This window comes from Euleptes europaea, chromosome 2, assembly GCF_029931775.1.
Source record: "Euleptes europaea isolate rEulEur1 chromosome 2, rEulEur1.hap1, whole genome shotgun sequence".
NCBI lineage: Eukaryota > Metazoa > Chordata > Lepidosauria > Squamata > Sphaerodactylidae > Euleptes > Euleptes europaea.
The window spans coordinates 8,721,931-8,737,753 of record NC_079313.1 but is presented as its reverse complement, the minus strand read 5'-3'; the positions used below and the strand labels follow the sequence as shown (position 1 = coordinate 8,737,753).

The 15,823-nt window shown below is 49.2% G+C and overlaps 1 protein-coding gene across 1 annotated transcript; it reads left to right on the top strand.

The window, feature by feature from the left end:
* Positions 1-511: 511 nt before the first annotated feature.
* Positions 512-15,489, top strand: FZR1 (fizzy and cell division cycle 20 related 1). Its single transcript, XM_056844243.1, has 13 exons — positions 512-594; positions 2,072-2,197; positions 3,673-3,736; positions 3,948-4,075; positions 4,490-4,572; positions 5,117-5,300; positions 7,888-7,953; positions 8,625-8,727; positions 9,822-10,006; positions 11,096-11,329; positions 12,307-12,411; positions 13,480-13,572; positions 15,384-15,489. The coding sequence occupies exons 1-13, from the start codon at positions 526-528 to the stop codon at positions 15,423-15,425; spliced, it is 1,482 nt and encodes a 493-aa protein (XP_056700221.1). The 5' UTR covers positions 512-525; the 3' UTR covers positions 15,426-15,489.
* The last annotated feature ends 334 nt before the right edge of the window (positions 15,490-15,823 follow it).

Sequence of the window (15,823 nt, the reverse complement as noted above, 5' to 3'; positions counted from 1 at the left end):
AGAAGACTGCTGGTGGTTGGTGTGGGGGGAACATACCCCTCCTCCCTGTGACCGATGGAAGCAGACTAACAGCGCAATCCTATGTCGAGTTACTCCAGTCTATGGCCATTGAAATAAGCGGGCTTAGACTGAAGTAACTCACATTACGATCACCATTCTAGTTTGGGTAATTTTACATCGGGCTGTAGGATCCTGCTCTTCTTGGTGCAGAATGTTCATAATCCGTTGGCCTCCATTTTGTATTTTGCAGGCGGGGGCAGGATGCAGGGTCCTGTATTCTTAGACATTTGGGCTTCTGAGTTCTTCACGGCACTGATCTGGTAGAAAATTGCCTTTTGGCCTTTGCCTAAATCTGCTTCCTTCACCTCATGGTTAAGAGCTGGAAACGTTTGGCTGCCCGGTTTGCCTAACCCTTGCTCAAACTGTTATTTTTTGGTAGCAGCTGGTTACATCCGGAGCTCCATGTACACAAGGTGGTGAGGCTGTGGTAAGGTGTCTCGGCTCTCCCCTCCGTCCTTCTCCACCATGGACCAAGACTACGAAAGACGCCTCCTTCGCCAGATCAACATCCAGAATGAGAACATGATGCCTTGCGTGAGTCATAAATTATCGCTCAGTGCGCACATGGGGTTGTGTATGGACAACATGGTTCCTTCTTACAGTGGTTTGAAGTGTTAACAGGCACAGTGGCACACAAGGAAGGAAGGATGCGGAAGAAGAAAATGGGGAAACTCAGAAAACAGGATAACTTCCATAAGCGACCAGGTGGAATGGCTACTGCGGGGAGGGCGGGGGAATAGTGGCTGTGATGATAATTCCTAATAATAAAGTGGTCACTGTACAGATAATGAAAGCAGCGCCCGAGGGTGGGCGGAGGCAGCCACAAATGAGCTTGAGGTCTCTGCTCTCCAGATGTGGAGAAAAGATGTCTGTGTAGATTATCCAAAGAGGGGGTAGAGCAGCCTAATGATGACTGAGCGTGCCACAGAAGGCATGGATTGTTCACACAGGTTCACTGGTTCAAATTTATTGCGTATGGCCAAAGGCCATTACAAAATTAATCTAAAAACATAATAAGTCTGAGTAACAAGCATTAATAATAACTGAAAGAAGCATGCTTCTCAGAACCACCAAAATTTGTAAAATACTATGCAAAGAACACTTAAAGGTTATTCAGAATGATCTAGAATCTGACAAACTAACTAGAATTTGACTAACACTCTTTATAATAATCAGCAAAACTAAAGAGAAACTGAAATTAAGATTTTGTGGTATGAACCTCCTGTCCGTGGGATTTGCAGTTCAATGTTTACTACATTGGGCCAACTTGGCCCAAATTTTCTTTGCTACTAGAGCAAGAAAGGGTGACTTTGTAAGAGACAGCTGGCTCCATGTCTGCAAGGAGAAATAGCACTTTCTTGATCACAGTACTTTGATCTAAGTTGGCCAGAATTGTCCCTAAAGATCTTTGCATTGGAACTAGATATAATAAATGGTTTTGTGGAGAGCGACTGAGAGTCAGACAAGGAAAAAGGGAAATTAGTCTGTTCAAATTTCTGAAAGGTTATAGGATCCTGGGAAGAAGAGAGTTGGGTGGAAGATACATGGATTTTCCAAATTGTTTCCCCTCTCATTCTTGGTCACAAACTATGCTTCACTTACTTCTTTTGGATAAAGCATTCATGTCTGTGGACCGGGCTATAATTTTTCTCTCCCTTCTTGTCAAAATTAAGATTGTTATCTCCTCAGGGAAAGATCAGCCTTGTGTTACTTTTTTAATTGCCATGTTGGTCGATGACACAAAATAATACAACAATTTTATGCAGATGTACTGAATTTCCGTAATTTATACTGGACATGGAAAGAGCTTTCCTTGTCTAGCTGTGAAATGTACACAAGGTTCTCTTTATCCCATATTAATCTGTCTAATTAATCTATACAATTTTTATTCTTTTTCACACAATGTTGGATGTAGGTTTGAGGGGAAAAAATACAGTAACGTGGAAATAACCCTAATGTTTTTCTCCCTGGTATTTCACTGTACACGTGTGGTTTTTCCTTCACTTTTCAGGTAGCAGACATGAGGAGGACCCTGACCCCTTCCAATTCTCCCGTCTCCTCCCCTAGTAAGCACGGCGACCGGTTCATTCCCTCCAGAGCTGGGGCCAACTGGAGCATCAGCTTCCACAGGATAAATGTGAGCACCGTTGAACGGCTGCGGGGAGAAGGAGTGTGCCCGGGAAGCAAGAAGGAGCGGCTGGAGAGTTTGGGGGAAAGACGTTGCCTTCGCAGGAAGCTTGGCGGCGTTGCTGTAGTCGAAGAAAAAAAGGAGGGGAATAAAACCCAACCTAAAAACAGAAGCTGGGTACCCAAGGTTGGGTGAAAAGAAAATATATATAAGTCTATGTATAAATACTGAAAGTATAATTTATTAGAAGCGCTATGTAAAAGTTAAAATTATTTAAAAGCATTAAAATAGCACAATGGCATTTCCTGAGTTTGATAACTGTAACCAAATGCGTTTTGGCCTATGGGGCCTTCATCAGTGGTTAATTAAAACCCTTTGTTAAGCCTGCACGCATTTACAGAAATACATTAATGAATACAAATACAAACAGTTCAAACCCAACCAGGCATGTGTATATGTTGTAAATTCTATTCCCAGTTACTCAAACATCTGGTATAATAGGTTCTTGTTGTAATACTGGTTAGTATAAGTCTCCTAAATACTATGTGTGCAGGTATCAACCTAGTAATGTTTGAGTAATTGGGAATAGAATTTACAACATATACACATGCCTGGTTGGGTATTTCAGTATTTATACAAAGACTTATATATATTTTCTTTTCACTCGGCATTGCTGTAGTCTCCAGTTCTTGGCCACCTCTTGTCCTGCGTCTCTTCTCCTTGCTTTTGGTTCCCTTTGCCATCACTTAATGCAGTGTAGCCCGTGAGACCCCTTGCTCTTAGGAGAGTGGGTTAATTTTACCCATAGCTGAAGTGGTTGGTCAGCGAAGTAGCTTCCAGAGTACAGTCCAGAGCCAGCACATTGTATTGGTGAGGAGCGGTGGACTCCAATCTGGAGAACCAGGTTTGATTTCCCCACTCCCCATGAGCGGCAGACTCTCATCTGGTGAAACGGGTTGGTTTCCCCACTCCAACACATGAAACCAGCTGGGTGACCTTGGGTTAGTCACAGTGTTTCTTTTGTGGGGAGGGGAAGGGAAGATGATAGAAAGCCGGTTTGATTCTTCCTTAAGTGGTAGAGAAAGTCGGCATATAAAAAAAACCTCTTCCTCCTCTTCTTCCTCCTTAAGCTTTTTGGAAGTTTAATGGTGGCTTCTCAGTGAGAAGATGAGAAACAGAAGGTTAGTTTTATTCTCTAAAAGAGCCTGCTCCTTAACACTGATATTTTTTTCCACCTGCAAAGCTCACCCATTTGCAGCAAATGGGTGTGCTCTCCGTTGCAGTCTTGGTTCCAGAACAGGCATGGACAGTGTGGCATGGGTATGCATTCCAGGAAGTGCCCCACATCTTCAGCAGGGTGCTGGGTTTCTGTGGCAGGCGCGTAGGTGTTCATCAGTGGACAAACGAGGTGCGATCAGGATTCCCTGCAGGCTGAAGGTTTTTTGGAAACTACTGGGTTACTGTTAATCTCTCTGCTCCTCCAGGAAAATGAGAAGTCTCCGAGTCAGAACAGGAAAGCAAAAGATGCCACGTCAGACAATGGCAAAGGTAGCTGTCTTTTGCTCATGCATGTCTGTAAGCGTCGAGAGGTGGAGTTGACCCAGGGGATTAGTCCATGGCAAGTTGGGTTTGGGGAAGATGCCACCTCGGACCTGCATCTTTGCCGCTCGAGACCCCATTCAGATACTTAATGCCAAACAATGAAACATTTTCCAAGAAGCTTTCAAGATTTTGTTTCCCCCCTCTCCTGTCTTTGCAGATGGCCTTGCCTATTCCGCGTTGCTGAAGAACGAGCTCCTTGGAGCTGGCATTGAGAAAGTGCAGGACCCCCAGACAGAGGACCGGCGGCTGCAGCCCTCCACGCCCGAGAAAAAGAGTCTTTTCACGGTAGGGAGGATGAATAAGGAGGTGTCTACAGGGGAAATGGGCCTTGGGCTGAGGAATCTGCTTGCTTGGTCTGGCGCAGCTATGGGGTCTCCTTTTCTGGCCCGTTCTGTGGGGTGAGTGGAGACCATGATGTGCTAAGAAGAGGGAGGGGGGCAGGTTGTACGTGCAGGTGTCCATTCTCTCCTGGGAAGTGATGGGAAGTTGCCGAGGGGGCGCTCGGTCTTATCGATACGCTCGGATGTGGCTCTCCTTGCCTGCTCTTTTATAAGGGGCGTAGGCAATAGAAAGCCGCTCCCTGGGCTTGGCGGCCTCGCCTGCCCCTTGTGACCCGTGACACTCTCGGTCATCTGCTTGTTCCAGAAGATTCCATGCAAACCTTTTTTCACACACATGCCCTCCCTTCTTGTCCTCTAGTACTCTCTGACCACAAAGCGCTCAAGCCCAGACGACGGAAACGAGGTCTCGCCATACTCGCTCTCCCCCGTCAGCAACAAAAGGTTAGGCTACCAACCCGGGGCGGGGGGGATTAATACAGTGTGAGGCTGGGGGGGGGGCTATTTCCTCAAGGACCTTGTATCCAAGTTTCCCTCCCCAGCTAGGTCACTTCTATATGGTGATTGATTATGGGTGGGGTGGGGGTGCTGGTCCCAAATCTGGCGCCGTAAGGGATGCTATCCTGCCCCATCTTCCATTTAGTCGGTGCTACGATAACCAAAACACTGACTACCATTGGTTGCCCTGAGAAAAGCCATTAATCTCTTTCTGTAAGAAGCATCAGTACATGTTGACCCACAGATATTAAAATAAACCAGTTTTCTTTGTATTAGTGGAAAGTGGAAGCATACTGTCATACTCTGGAGTTTTGTAGGGATAACCGTGGGGGGACTGAATATTATGTGTCTGCATGAGTTTCTGTTTCAGAGACTCATCCAGAGGCATGCACAAAGAACAGTGCCTCATGGGTAAAAACGGGGGGGGGGCTTTTTTAAAGGAGAGTGATACTGACACTCATCCCCCTTGGCATCTCTTCCTCATCCCTAGCCAAAAGTTGCTAAGGTCCCCTCGAAAGCCTACCCGGAAGATCTCAAAGATTCCATTCAAGGTCCTGGATGCTCCAGAGCTGCAGGATGACTTCTACTTAAACCTGGTGGACTGGTCGTCCCTCAATGTCCTCAGCGTTGGCCTCGGGACATGTGTCTACCTCTGGAGTGCCTGTACCAGCCAGGTGAGACTCCTCCTCCCTCTCCTCCAAGCAGTTTGCAAGACCCAGTAGCTTTCCTCCTCTGAGATCTATCCTCTGGCTCTGTTATGCTGTTTTTTAAAATTCACTATTTTTTTTCACCCCTTTGTGAACTTGTGGCAGTGTGTATACCTCTCGTCTGACGACAACCCTGTGAAATAGATTGGGTCAGCTGTGGGGCTCTGAGGTTAGCCACGCAGCATGTGGAGTGCAGTTGTATGAATTTTCTCCACCATAGTGTGTTTTATTTACTTACTTATTTTATAAAAATGTACCCAGCCTTTCTGCCCTTATTAAGGGCCACTGAGGTGGCTAACCGATTAAAACGCATAATAGCGTCACGTGGTAAAAACCATTAAAACCGGCCTAAAATCGCACATCATTAAGACCAGATTAAAAAAAAAACAGTTAAAACATTAAGCAGGAAGGGGTTCAGTGAGGGAATGCCAGACAGAAGGAAAAAGTCTTCACCCACCGGTGGAAGATGGCAACCGACGGAGACAAGCGAATATCTCTGGGGAGAGAGTTCCAGAATTTTGGTGGCACTTCTGAGAAGACCCTCTCTTGGGTTGCCACCAGCAGGTCCTCCAGAGATGACTGTAGTGGCCACGTACGTTCATCAGAGGTGGTCCTTTAGATGCCAACGTGGTGTAGTGGTTAAAGAGTGCCAGACTCTTATTCTGGAGAACTGGGTTTGATTCTCCACTCTTCCACATGAGTGGCGGACTCTGATCTGGAGAACCGGGTTTGATTCCCCGCTGCTCCACATGAAGCCTGCTGGGTGACCTTGGGTTAGTCACAGTTCTCTCCGAACACACTCAGCCCCACCTACCTCACGAGGTGTCTTGTGGGGAGGGAAGGTGATTGTAAGCCGCTTTGAGACTCCTTAAATGTAGAGGAACAGCGGGATATAAAAGCCAACTCTTCTTCTTCAACTCTTCTCATTATGAAAGTTGGCAGCAGGTACCTGCCAGTGCATTCGAGAGGAATGCTCAGAGCACTCGAGTCTGAATTCAAAAGCCCTCTGAGAGCCTTCATGTACGGCAGAGCAGCAGTCAGCAAATGACTTTCCCAAAGCATCTAACGGATAAAGATGCCCCTTTCGTGGCGAATTCATGTTGGAGGAATGGTCCTTGCTCGCGCCTTGCATTTTTGAATAACGAATATAAATGTAGGCCACCTTGAGCAGGATTCTGAAGAGGTGGCCTAAAAATGTCCCAAATAAAAAATACCGTATATACTCGGGTATAAGCTGACCCGAGTATAAGCCGAGGTGCCTAATTTCACCCCAAAAATGGGGAAAAATTAGGCACCCATGTATAAGCCAAGGGGGAAAAACACCCCCCCCCCCGCAGGCGTACCTGACCGGGCTCCAGGCGCGCAGGTGGCGGTGGCGCGCAGGAGGCCCCGCAGGGTCAGCTGGCAAGCGGGAGGACCGGCCCGGGTGAGGTGGGGGGGGGGGAAGAAACCGCTGCCGCCCAGCAGAAGGCGAGGTGGGGTGGGGTGCGGAGTGAAGAAACCGCCGCGCAGAAGGCGCAATCGTGCAAATCGCGCAAAAGGTGGGGTGGGGTGGGGGGAGAAGGCGGGACAGCCCGCCCATCAGCTGGCTGGCGGGAGCGCGCTGGGAGAGGGCCCGGCAGGCGAATTACCGTATTGACCCGAGTATAAGCCGAGGTGAGTTTTTTAAGCCAAAAATCATGGCTAAAAACTCGGCTTATACTCGAGTATATACGGTACATACCCAGTTCCTCCCTCTGGTGTTTTGTCCTCACACCGATGTTATGGATGAGAGAACAACTGGCCAAAGGTCACTGGACTTCCAAGGGCTTCCTTTTTTACATACAGTCTTCAGTACAGCATTCCTCGCACGCTGCCCTGGGAAAAGCTCGGAATGTGTTAACACATGTAATAATTTATCATAAAAAAACGATTGAGACCATAGTTGTCCTTCCAATACATCTTCCTGCATTTATTGGGGAGAGTTATTATTGAGTCAATAAACAGATACTGCAAACAAAGATTGCAATATTTCTTTAATACATCTTAGAACATAAGAAAGGCTATGCTGGATCAGAGCAAGGCCCATCAAGTCCAGCAGTCTGTTCACGCAGTGGCCGACCAGGTGCCTCTAGGAACCCCACAAACAAGATGACGACAACAGCATTATCCTGCCTGTGTTCCTCAGCACCTAGTATAACGGATGCTCCCCTAATACTGGAGAGAATAGGGATGCATCATGGCTATTATCCAATTTGACTAGTAGCCATGGATAGCCCCATCCTCCATGAACATGTCCACTCCTCTCTTCAAGCCTTCCAAGACTCATATTGAATCTGAGCTTCTGTATTTACTGTGCCGTTTGAATGGATTCAGATGCCTTTCTGCACTGACGAGCCTTCCAAAGTGAAAAATTTAGGGTGGAGTTTGAAATGCGCGAGCACTGTTTTTAATATAAAGTCTTTGCAATTTAATTTTAATTGCCTCCTAACTGGGGTAGTTATTCGTAATAGGAAAATGGTATATTGAGTTTTTTGGAAATAAAAGTCTGCCTCTTCGTTCTCTTCCTCTTGAGGTGACCCGGCTGTGTGACCTGTCCGTGGAAGGAGATTCTGTGACCTCCGTTGGGTGGTCGGAGCGGGTCAGTATGCTGCTTTTAGGGGGCATAGAGCTAAGAGCTAGAGGCCCAGAGCCTGCTGGGTAATTAGCCTTTGGGGAGTCTCTCTGCTGATTTCTATAAAACGGGTCCCTGACCTTTTTGGGTCTCTGGCATCTTTGGGATTTTGAGAGGGGTTGCTGAGCACCGCTCTAGCATGGCTACCATGGAAGGCGGAGCCAATTGCACCTCCCTCCTCTCTTCGCTAAAGGATTGCAAATCGTGAGATGGAAGGAGTGCCTGAGGAGAAGGACTGGGCGATGGGCAATTGCCCTAGAGGCTCATGGGACAGAGGAGTGGGCCTGTGAAGCAGTCTGCCATAGTGTGATGGGAGGGGTGCTGGGGGAAGAAGTGGAGCCCCAGCTCCTTCAAATGCCTTTCAGACCCATCATCAATGGTGCTAAAAGGAGCAGGAGAGAGTCATGCTCCATTATGCTGTTGTGTGGGGCGGGTACACTGCCCAAGGACCCAAGGCTTATGGCCAACCCCATATGCCCAAACTTGGGAAAACTAGATAAAGGTATGCGTAGAAGTTTTCTTAAATGCCTTAAAAGGGAGCGGAAGGCTGCACTTGGAGCCAAGATGGTTTTCACATCTTCTCAAGTGCCCTTGAGGCTCAGCAGATCATACCTGTGAATTTCTCACTTCCTTCCTAGGGCAACTTGGTGGCTGTCGGGACTCACAAGGGCTTTGTACAGATCTGGGACGCTGCAGCAGGGAAGAAGCTCTCCATGTTGGAAGGACACACAGCTCGAGTGGGTAAGGAAGGTGGGCGGAGCAACCCGTTGGCTGTCCCTGAGGCACCCCCAAAAGGAGAAGCAAACACTGGCAGAAGGAAGTAGAACCCCCAAGAAACTCAGTTGCTTGTACAATTGATGAAAGTCTGAAAAAAATTACTTTCAATTGCTGAGTGAATTATGTGGGGCTGAAAGAATTCTCTGTGTGGTTGCATTAAGTGGGTCAGTGGAGTTTTTATGTTGAATGCAACCCTATTTGGAATTATTTTAGGCTATTCAGTTTTGATTCCCCCTTCATATTTCCATGGTTATCCCATGAGATCTGAGAAGTGCAGAATCCAGGCCATCCTTGTGGGTCCTGAAGAAAGTGGATTCCACCAGGAGGCTGATCTAATAATCACTTTTGGTTCCACACGTGAACACACATGAAGCTGCCTCATACTGAATTTGGTCCATCAAAGTTAGTATTGTCTACTCAGACCAGCAGCGGCTCTCCAGGGTCTCAGGCAGAGGTCTTTCACATCACCTACTTGCCTGGTCCCTTTAACTGAAGATGTTGGGGATCAAACCTGGGACCTTCAGCATGTCATGCAGATGCTCTACCACTGAGCCACGGCCCCTTCCCATAAGACACAGAAACAAAAATCAGTTATCCCAATGCAGTTCATCTGCTAATCTCCTGGGGCTTAATTTTATTAACGAATAGGTAAATCCTGCTGTAATGGTAGGGAGTCCTTCTAGATTTCCCAAAAAACGGGGCAGGGGAGAAACCAATTTTGTCCTAACAGAACACTCTCTGAAGCTCTGTCTGAATTCTGTTGTATGGTATCAATTCCCCTCCACACACCCAAATCTTGCCCAGTCAAAGTGACACCCCTTTGTGTGATTTCTCAGCAGTTTGCAACATTCTGCAGCCGGCAGTTTGCCTTTCCATTGTTTTGACGTTTGTGAGCACCTCTCTGACCTCACAGCAACTCAACCAATGGCGTCGGGCTGAGGGGAGAGGTTGTACCAATGGCTGGCTAGCCCTTCCTGCTCATCGGTTTATATTTCTGTTGGCGCCCGCCCGCTAACACAGAAGTGGGAAGTTCACTTTGGCTCTCTTGCCGTTCCCAGGAGCCTTGGCTTGGAACGCGGACCAGCTTTCCTCAGGCAGCCGGGACAGGATGATCCTCCAGCGAGACATCAGAACGCCCCCCTTGCAATCCGAGCGGCGCCTCCAGGGTCACAGGCAGGAAGTGTGCGGCCTGAAGTGGTCCACAGACCATCAGTTGCTGGCATCTGGCGGCAACGACAATAAGGTGCGGCGACGAAAGCAGAACGCGGTTCCAAGTGTGCTGGGGGGGGTGTAGGCCTTGTGTTTCACCCCTTCCCCAATTTCTCATGTATTTGTTCATGTAGAATCGGGAAAGAGGGGCCAAGTGAGGACTGACCCTCATGACAGTGAGAGGGGGGAACCTCCTTGAAAAGGGTGTTTGTGTCCCTGGCAATTTGGGAGGGGTGCCGCTCCTGGAATGGCTTTGGGCAGGGGCAGTACTTCGATGAGTGGTGAGCAGGCCAGTTAAGGAGAAGAGAAGATGAACAGAGATCCTGTTCCAGTCCTGGTCTCCCACTTAATTATTGTTTTGGGGGTGCCGCTGAGAGGCCTCGGTTGTGCTTTTATTGACTTTCCAGGTTGGTTGAAGTTTAAAAAAAAAAAAGTATTTCCTCCAGGATCTGATCTGGGATGAGAAAGCTAAGGTTACTGGATGAGAGAGCCATTGCCCTATAGCAGCCAGGATGTCAGCCTAGGATCTGGGAGACCCAGGTTCGAATCCCCGCTCTGCCATGGAAGCTCATTGAAGAAGAAGAGTTGGTTTTTGTATGCCGACTTTCTCTACCACTTGAGGAAGACTCAAAACCAGCTTACAATCACCTTCCCTTCCCCTCCCCACAACAGACACCCTGTGAGGTAGGTGGAGCTGAGAGAGCTCTAAGAGAGCTGTGACTAGCCCAAGGTCACCCAGCTGGCTTCATTTGGAGGAGTGGGGAAACCAAGCCAGTCCGCCAGATTAGCGTCCGCCACTCAAGTGGAGGAGTGGGGGAATCAAACCTGGTTTTCCAGATCAGAGTCCACCGCTCTTAACCACTACACCATGTTGGTTCCCACAATTGGGCGATTGTGGGCCAGTCACATGCTCTCACCTTAACCTTTTCTTTAATAAAAAATTATTTTTAAAAAGCCACTGCTGCCTCCCAAGTGGCTCCAGTCCAGGGCTCCTTTTCTTCTTTGGTGAGGAGGCATCTCTCATCGTTAGGACAGCGGAGGCTGTGTTGCTCCCCCCAAGCCCCAGGGCTCCAAGCCCGAGAGGTGTTCACCGGGCCGCACGTTTCTTTTCCCACCCCCCCAGCTCCTCGTCTGGAACCACTCCAGCCTGAGCCCCGTCCAGCAGTACACGGAGCACCTGGCGGCCGTCAAAGCCATCGCCTGGTCCCCCCACCAGCACGGGCTGCTGGCCTCGGGGGGCGGGACGGCCGACCGCTGCATACGCTTCTGGAACACGCTGACGGGGCAGCCGCTGCAGTGCATAGACACCGGGTCGCAAGTCTGCAACCTCGCCTGGTCCAAGCATGCCAACGAGCTGGTACGGGGGGGGGGGGGTACTAACCCGGGGGCGGGGGGGCGGGTGCTGCCAGTTAGATTGTCCTGGAAGAGGGAGGGGAGCCTCCAGCCTGCCTCCTCTTGAGCAAGGGAGGCCATGTGGCACAACCCAGGGGGTTTAGACCGGGGTCCAAACTTTGGCTCCCTGTGAGTGCGGTGGAGGAAAACTGTAATTAATGTAAAGGGAAGAGCCAGTCTGATACAGTGCCAAACCAGTGGTCAGCTTATTTGGCTGGCAGTGGCTCTCCGGGATCTTGAGCGCAGAGTTGGGGAGGGGAGGGGGGGTCTCTGCTTTGCACTAGGGGTCCCCAGCCTTATTGAGCCTGCAGGCACCTTTGGGATTCTGCCATAGGGTGGTGGGCTCAGCTAAAAAATGGCTGCCGTAGCTTTAACCTCAGTCCCACAGCCAGGATCCTTGTGCTGGGGCAGCCGCTGCCGCCAAAGCTACATTTTTAAAAATCTACACAGCCAGTCAGAATCTCTGCTGGGCAAAAGCCCCACCTGACCCTGCCCACTTTCTAAAAAACACTTGGCAGGCGCCAGGAAAGGTGTTGGCCAGCGGCCTGGCCCTCACAGGTAGCATGGTGGAGACTCCTGCTCTACGCTCAGAGAATGAAGGCGAAGATAGAATTGGTGCAAGGGAAATGCTACTTTAATACGTTTTGTAACTCCCAAAGCATTTCGCGTTGAGCTTCTTCAGGGGGAATCTTTCTGATTCTGCTTCTTCGTCCTTGGCACTGTGGTATTGTTACATTTAGGGGGGGATCCTGACTTAGAGGCGTTCAGTCATAATCCCGCAGATGGTAGCTTCGCCCCTTTGGCTCCTCAGCCAAGCACATGCACCAAATGCCTGAACCCACAGTTCCTCTTGTATTGAGCGGGATTACTGAGGCAACTACACATCACCACTAGGGTAGAACTCACCTGTCTCACGATGTTCGCATCCATTTTCCTTGGCAGGTGAGCACCCATGGCTACTCACAGAACCAAATCCTCGTCTGGAAATACCCGTCCTTGACTCAGGTGGCAAAGCTGACCGGGCACTCGTACAGAGTCCTCTACCTGGTAAGAATCTTACCTCCTCTCCCACTCCAGTTCTGTGTCTCAAGAGCTCCCTCCTTCCCCAGCAGGGACATCCCGAGAGAAGAGATGGAGTCCTCCTTTCAGAGGGGAGATGCCCTATGGGGGAACCCTTTGGGGACTAAGTAGCTCTCCACATATTTTACTAAAGAGACAAAACCTTTTACGTTAAGGTTATTAAACCATCTTGCATTAGCTGAGTGCGTTGAATTCGGCTCTACTTCGGGAGCCAGATTGGGGCTGCAAAGCAAGGTGTGTGTGTATTAAGTGCCGTCAAGTCATTTCCGACTCATGGCGACCCTATGAATCAATGTCCTCCAAAATGTCCAATCCTTAACAGCCTTTCTCAGATCCTGCAAATTGAGGGCCGTTGCTTCCTTTATAGAGTCCATCCATCTCTTGTTGAGCCTTCCTCTTTTCCTGCTGCCTTCAACTTTTCCTAGCATGACTGTCTTTTCCAGTGACTCTTGTCTTCTCATAATGTGACCAAGTACAACAGCCTCAGTTTAGTCATTTTAGCTTCTAGGGTCAGTTCAGGCTTGATTTTTTTTTGGCAGTCCATGGTATCTGTAACACACTTCTCCAACACCACATTTCAAAGGAATCTACTTTCTTCCTATCAGCTTTCTCCATTGTCCAGCTTTCACACCCGTACATAGTAATAGGGAATACGATGGCATGAATTAACTTGATCTTGGTTGCCAGTGACACATTCTTACACTTAAGAATCTTTTCTAGCTCCTTCATGGCCACCCTTCTCAGTCTCCTCTGATTTCCTGGCTGCAGTCTCCCTTTGGGTTGATTATGGAGCCAAGGAATAGAAAGTCTTAAACAATTTCAATTTCCTCATTGTCAACCTTAAAGTTGAGTCATTCCCCTTTAGTCATTATTTTTGTCTTCTTGAAGTTCAGATGTAATCCTGCTTTGGCACTTTCTCCTTTAACTTTCAACAGTAAAAAAACAAGGTAAAATTTAGTAAGTGCTCCCTTCACCTCTCTCCCCACCTCGGCTTCTGTTCATGTCTTTCCTCTCCGGCCTCTTCTTCTCTTCTAGGCGATGTCACCCGACGGAGAGGCCATTGTAACAGGCGCTGGGGATGAGACGCTGAGGTTTTGGAACGTCTTCAGCAAAACCCGCTCAACCAAGGTAAAACGCGCCTGTCAAGTATCGTGCTACATGCACAAACTCTTAAAAATTCCAGTACCTTCTAGAGTCAAGTAAATTTTGCGTTGTCTCTGCGCTGATGTGGCTGATCCAGTCGCACCCAGTGCAGAAAACCTGTTGGAGGAGGTCATTTGCCGTGTCTCTGTATGAGTTGCTGTAAGACAGTGGTTCCCAAAGTGGGTAGTACCACCCCCTGGGATTACCTAAGGGTGCACTCAGAGGCAAGGGGGCAGCAGGGGGGGGGTGCTAGAGGTGGGCCCCTTCAACTGTGTTGTTGGATAGGGTAGGGGGTGCTGGTGATGAGTTTGTGGAACCAAGGGGGTGGTGGCCTGAAAAGTTTGGGACCACACCTATAGTACAAACAATGGACGTAGAAGAAGAGTTGGTTTTTATATGCTGACTTTCTCTACTACTTAAGGGAGACTCAAACCGGCTTACAATCACCTTCCCCTCCCCACATCAGACACCCTGTGAGGTAGGTGGGGCTGAGAGAGCTCTAAGAGAGCTGTGACTAGCCCAAGTTCACCCAGCTGGCTTCATGTGTAGGAGTGGGGAAACCAATCCAGTTCACCAGATTAGCCTCCGCCGCTCACGTGGAGGAGTGGGGAATCCAACCTGGTTCTCCAGTATCAGAGTCCACCGCTCCAAACCACCGCTCTTAACCACTACACCACTCTGGCTGTCCAGCGAGTGGGTGACCTTGGAGAATGAATGAATGAATGATCCTCCTTTTACAGTCTACAACTAAACAAACACTTCTGCTTGAAACTTAGCCTGGCATTATAACACAGTGTGCCATAGAAGCTGTGCCCAAATGCCTTCCTACTCAGAGCGAGAGGAAATGTGCCTCGGCTTTTAATTCAGAAGGCCCGGAAGGCTGAGAGAGAAGGGTGCCGGTCTGGAGACAGGTGGGCACAGAACGCGCCCTAGACGAGTCGCTTGGCAGGGGGTGAAAGGGCTTCGGGTTGTCTTCTCCGGATGCTGCTTAGCTGCCTGTCCAGGAAGGCCAGTCTGCCCTGAACTCCAGATGCGGCCTGTCCAATGCAGTGCACACCTGGAGTATTGTGTGCAGATCTGGAGGCCTCGCTCCAAAAAGGGTGTGGACAGAATGGAGCGGGTGCAGAGGAGAGCGGCGAGGACGGTCAGGGGCCTGAAGACCAAGCCCTACAAGGAAAGGCTGAGGGACTTGGGAATGTTCAGTCTGGAGAAGAGGAGGTTGAGAGGGGACATGATTGCTCTCTTTAAGTATTTGAAGGGCTGTCGCTTAGAGAAGGGCAGGGAGCTGTTGGCAGCAGAGGATAGGATTCACAATAAGGGGTTTAAATTGAGGGTGGAAAGGTACCGGCTGGATATTAGGAAAATATACAGTCACCTTCCCTTCCCCTCTCCACAACAGACACCTGGTGAGGTAGGTGAGGCTGAGAGCTCTAAGAGAACTGTGACTAGCCCAAGGTCCCCCAGCTGGCTTCATGTGGAGGGGTGGGGAAACCAACCCGGTTCACCAGATCAGCCTCCGCCGCCCATGTGGAGGAGTGGGGAATCAAACCGGGTTCTCCAGATCAGAGTCCACTGCTCCAAACCACTGCTCTTAACTACTACACCACGCTGGCTAGGGTGGTCGATCTCATGAAGGTTGAAGAGTGTAGTGTGAAGCTGCCAAGGGTCGAACTTCCTTTTCTGCCCTCCCTCTGCTTCTGGCTTCTTGATTCAAGGGCTAATCGCATGGAGGCTGCAGGCCTGGTGGGCGGAAACAGGTGTCTCACAGCTTTCTTCTCTTTTTCTCCCGATCCTAGGAGTCTGTTTCAGTCCTTAACCTCTTCACCCGGATACGGTAAAGCCCACCGAGAGACTCTGTTGGGGGGGGCGGGGGGGGAGAAAACCACTAACTCAATGTGCATGGAGCCTGAGGTCGTCGTCTGGGGGAGGGTTGGGGGGGGGGAACGCTATGTCAGTCTGTTCAGAAGACCTTGGAGATGCTTATTAAAACACCTGAATGTGAACGTTAGCGGACGTTATTTGGGGGAGGCGGGACAGGAAAACTGCCAAACATTTTTTTTTTAAAGTCTCGTTCCAGTGAGGGGGTTGTAAAGTGGTAAACCTCGTCCAGTTCTCCCGTCTACACAAGCAGCGGGAGCCCCTGGCTTCAAACAGAGAACAGTGTTAACATTACATATTCATGTGTGTGTGTACACACACTGGGCTGTTGTTGTGTTGTTGTTTTTTAAGAAACCAA

What these genes read in the sequence shown, in the direction of transcription:
- FZR1 (XM_056844243.1), top strand. Translation starts at nt 526, where the DNA reads ATGGACCAAGACTACGAAAGACGCCTCCTTCGCCAGATCAACATCCAG. An exon ending in CACGTCAGACAATGGCAAAG is followed by an intron (nt 3,737 to 3,947) that starts GTAGCTGTCTTT and finishes CTGTCTTTGCAG; the next exon opens with ATGGCCTTGCCTATTCCGCG. An exon ending in CCAAGCATGCCAACGAGCTG is followed by an intron (nt 11,330 to 12,306) that starts GTACGGGGGGGG and finishes TTTCCTTGGCAG; the next exon opens with GTGAGCACCCATGGCTACTC.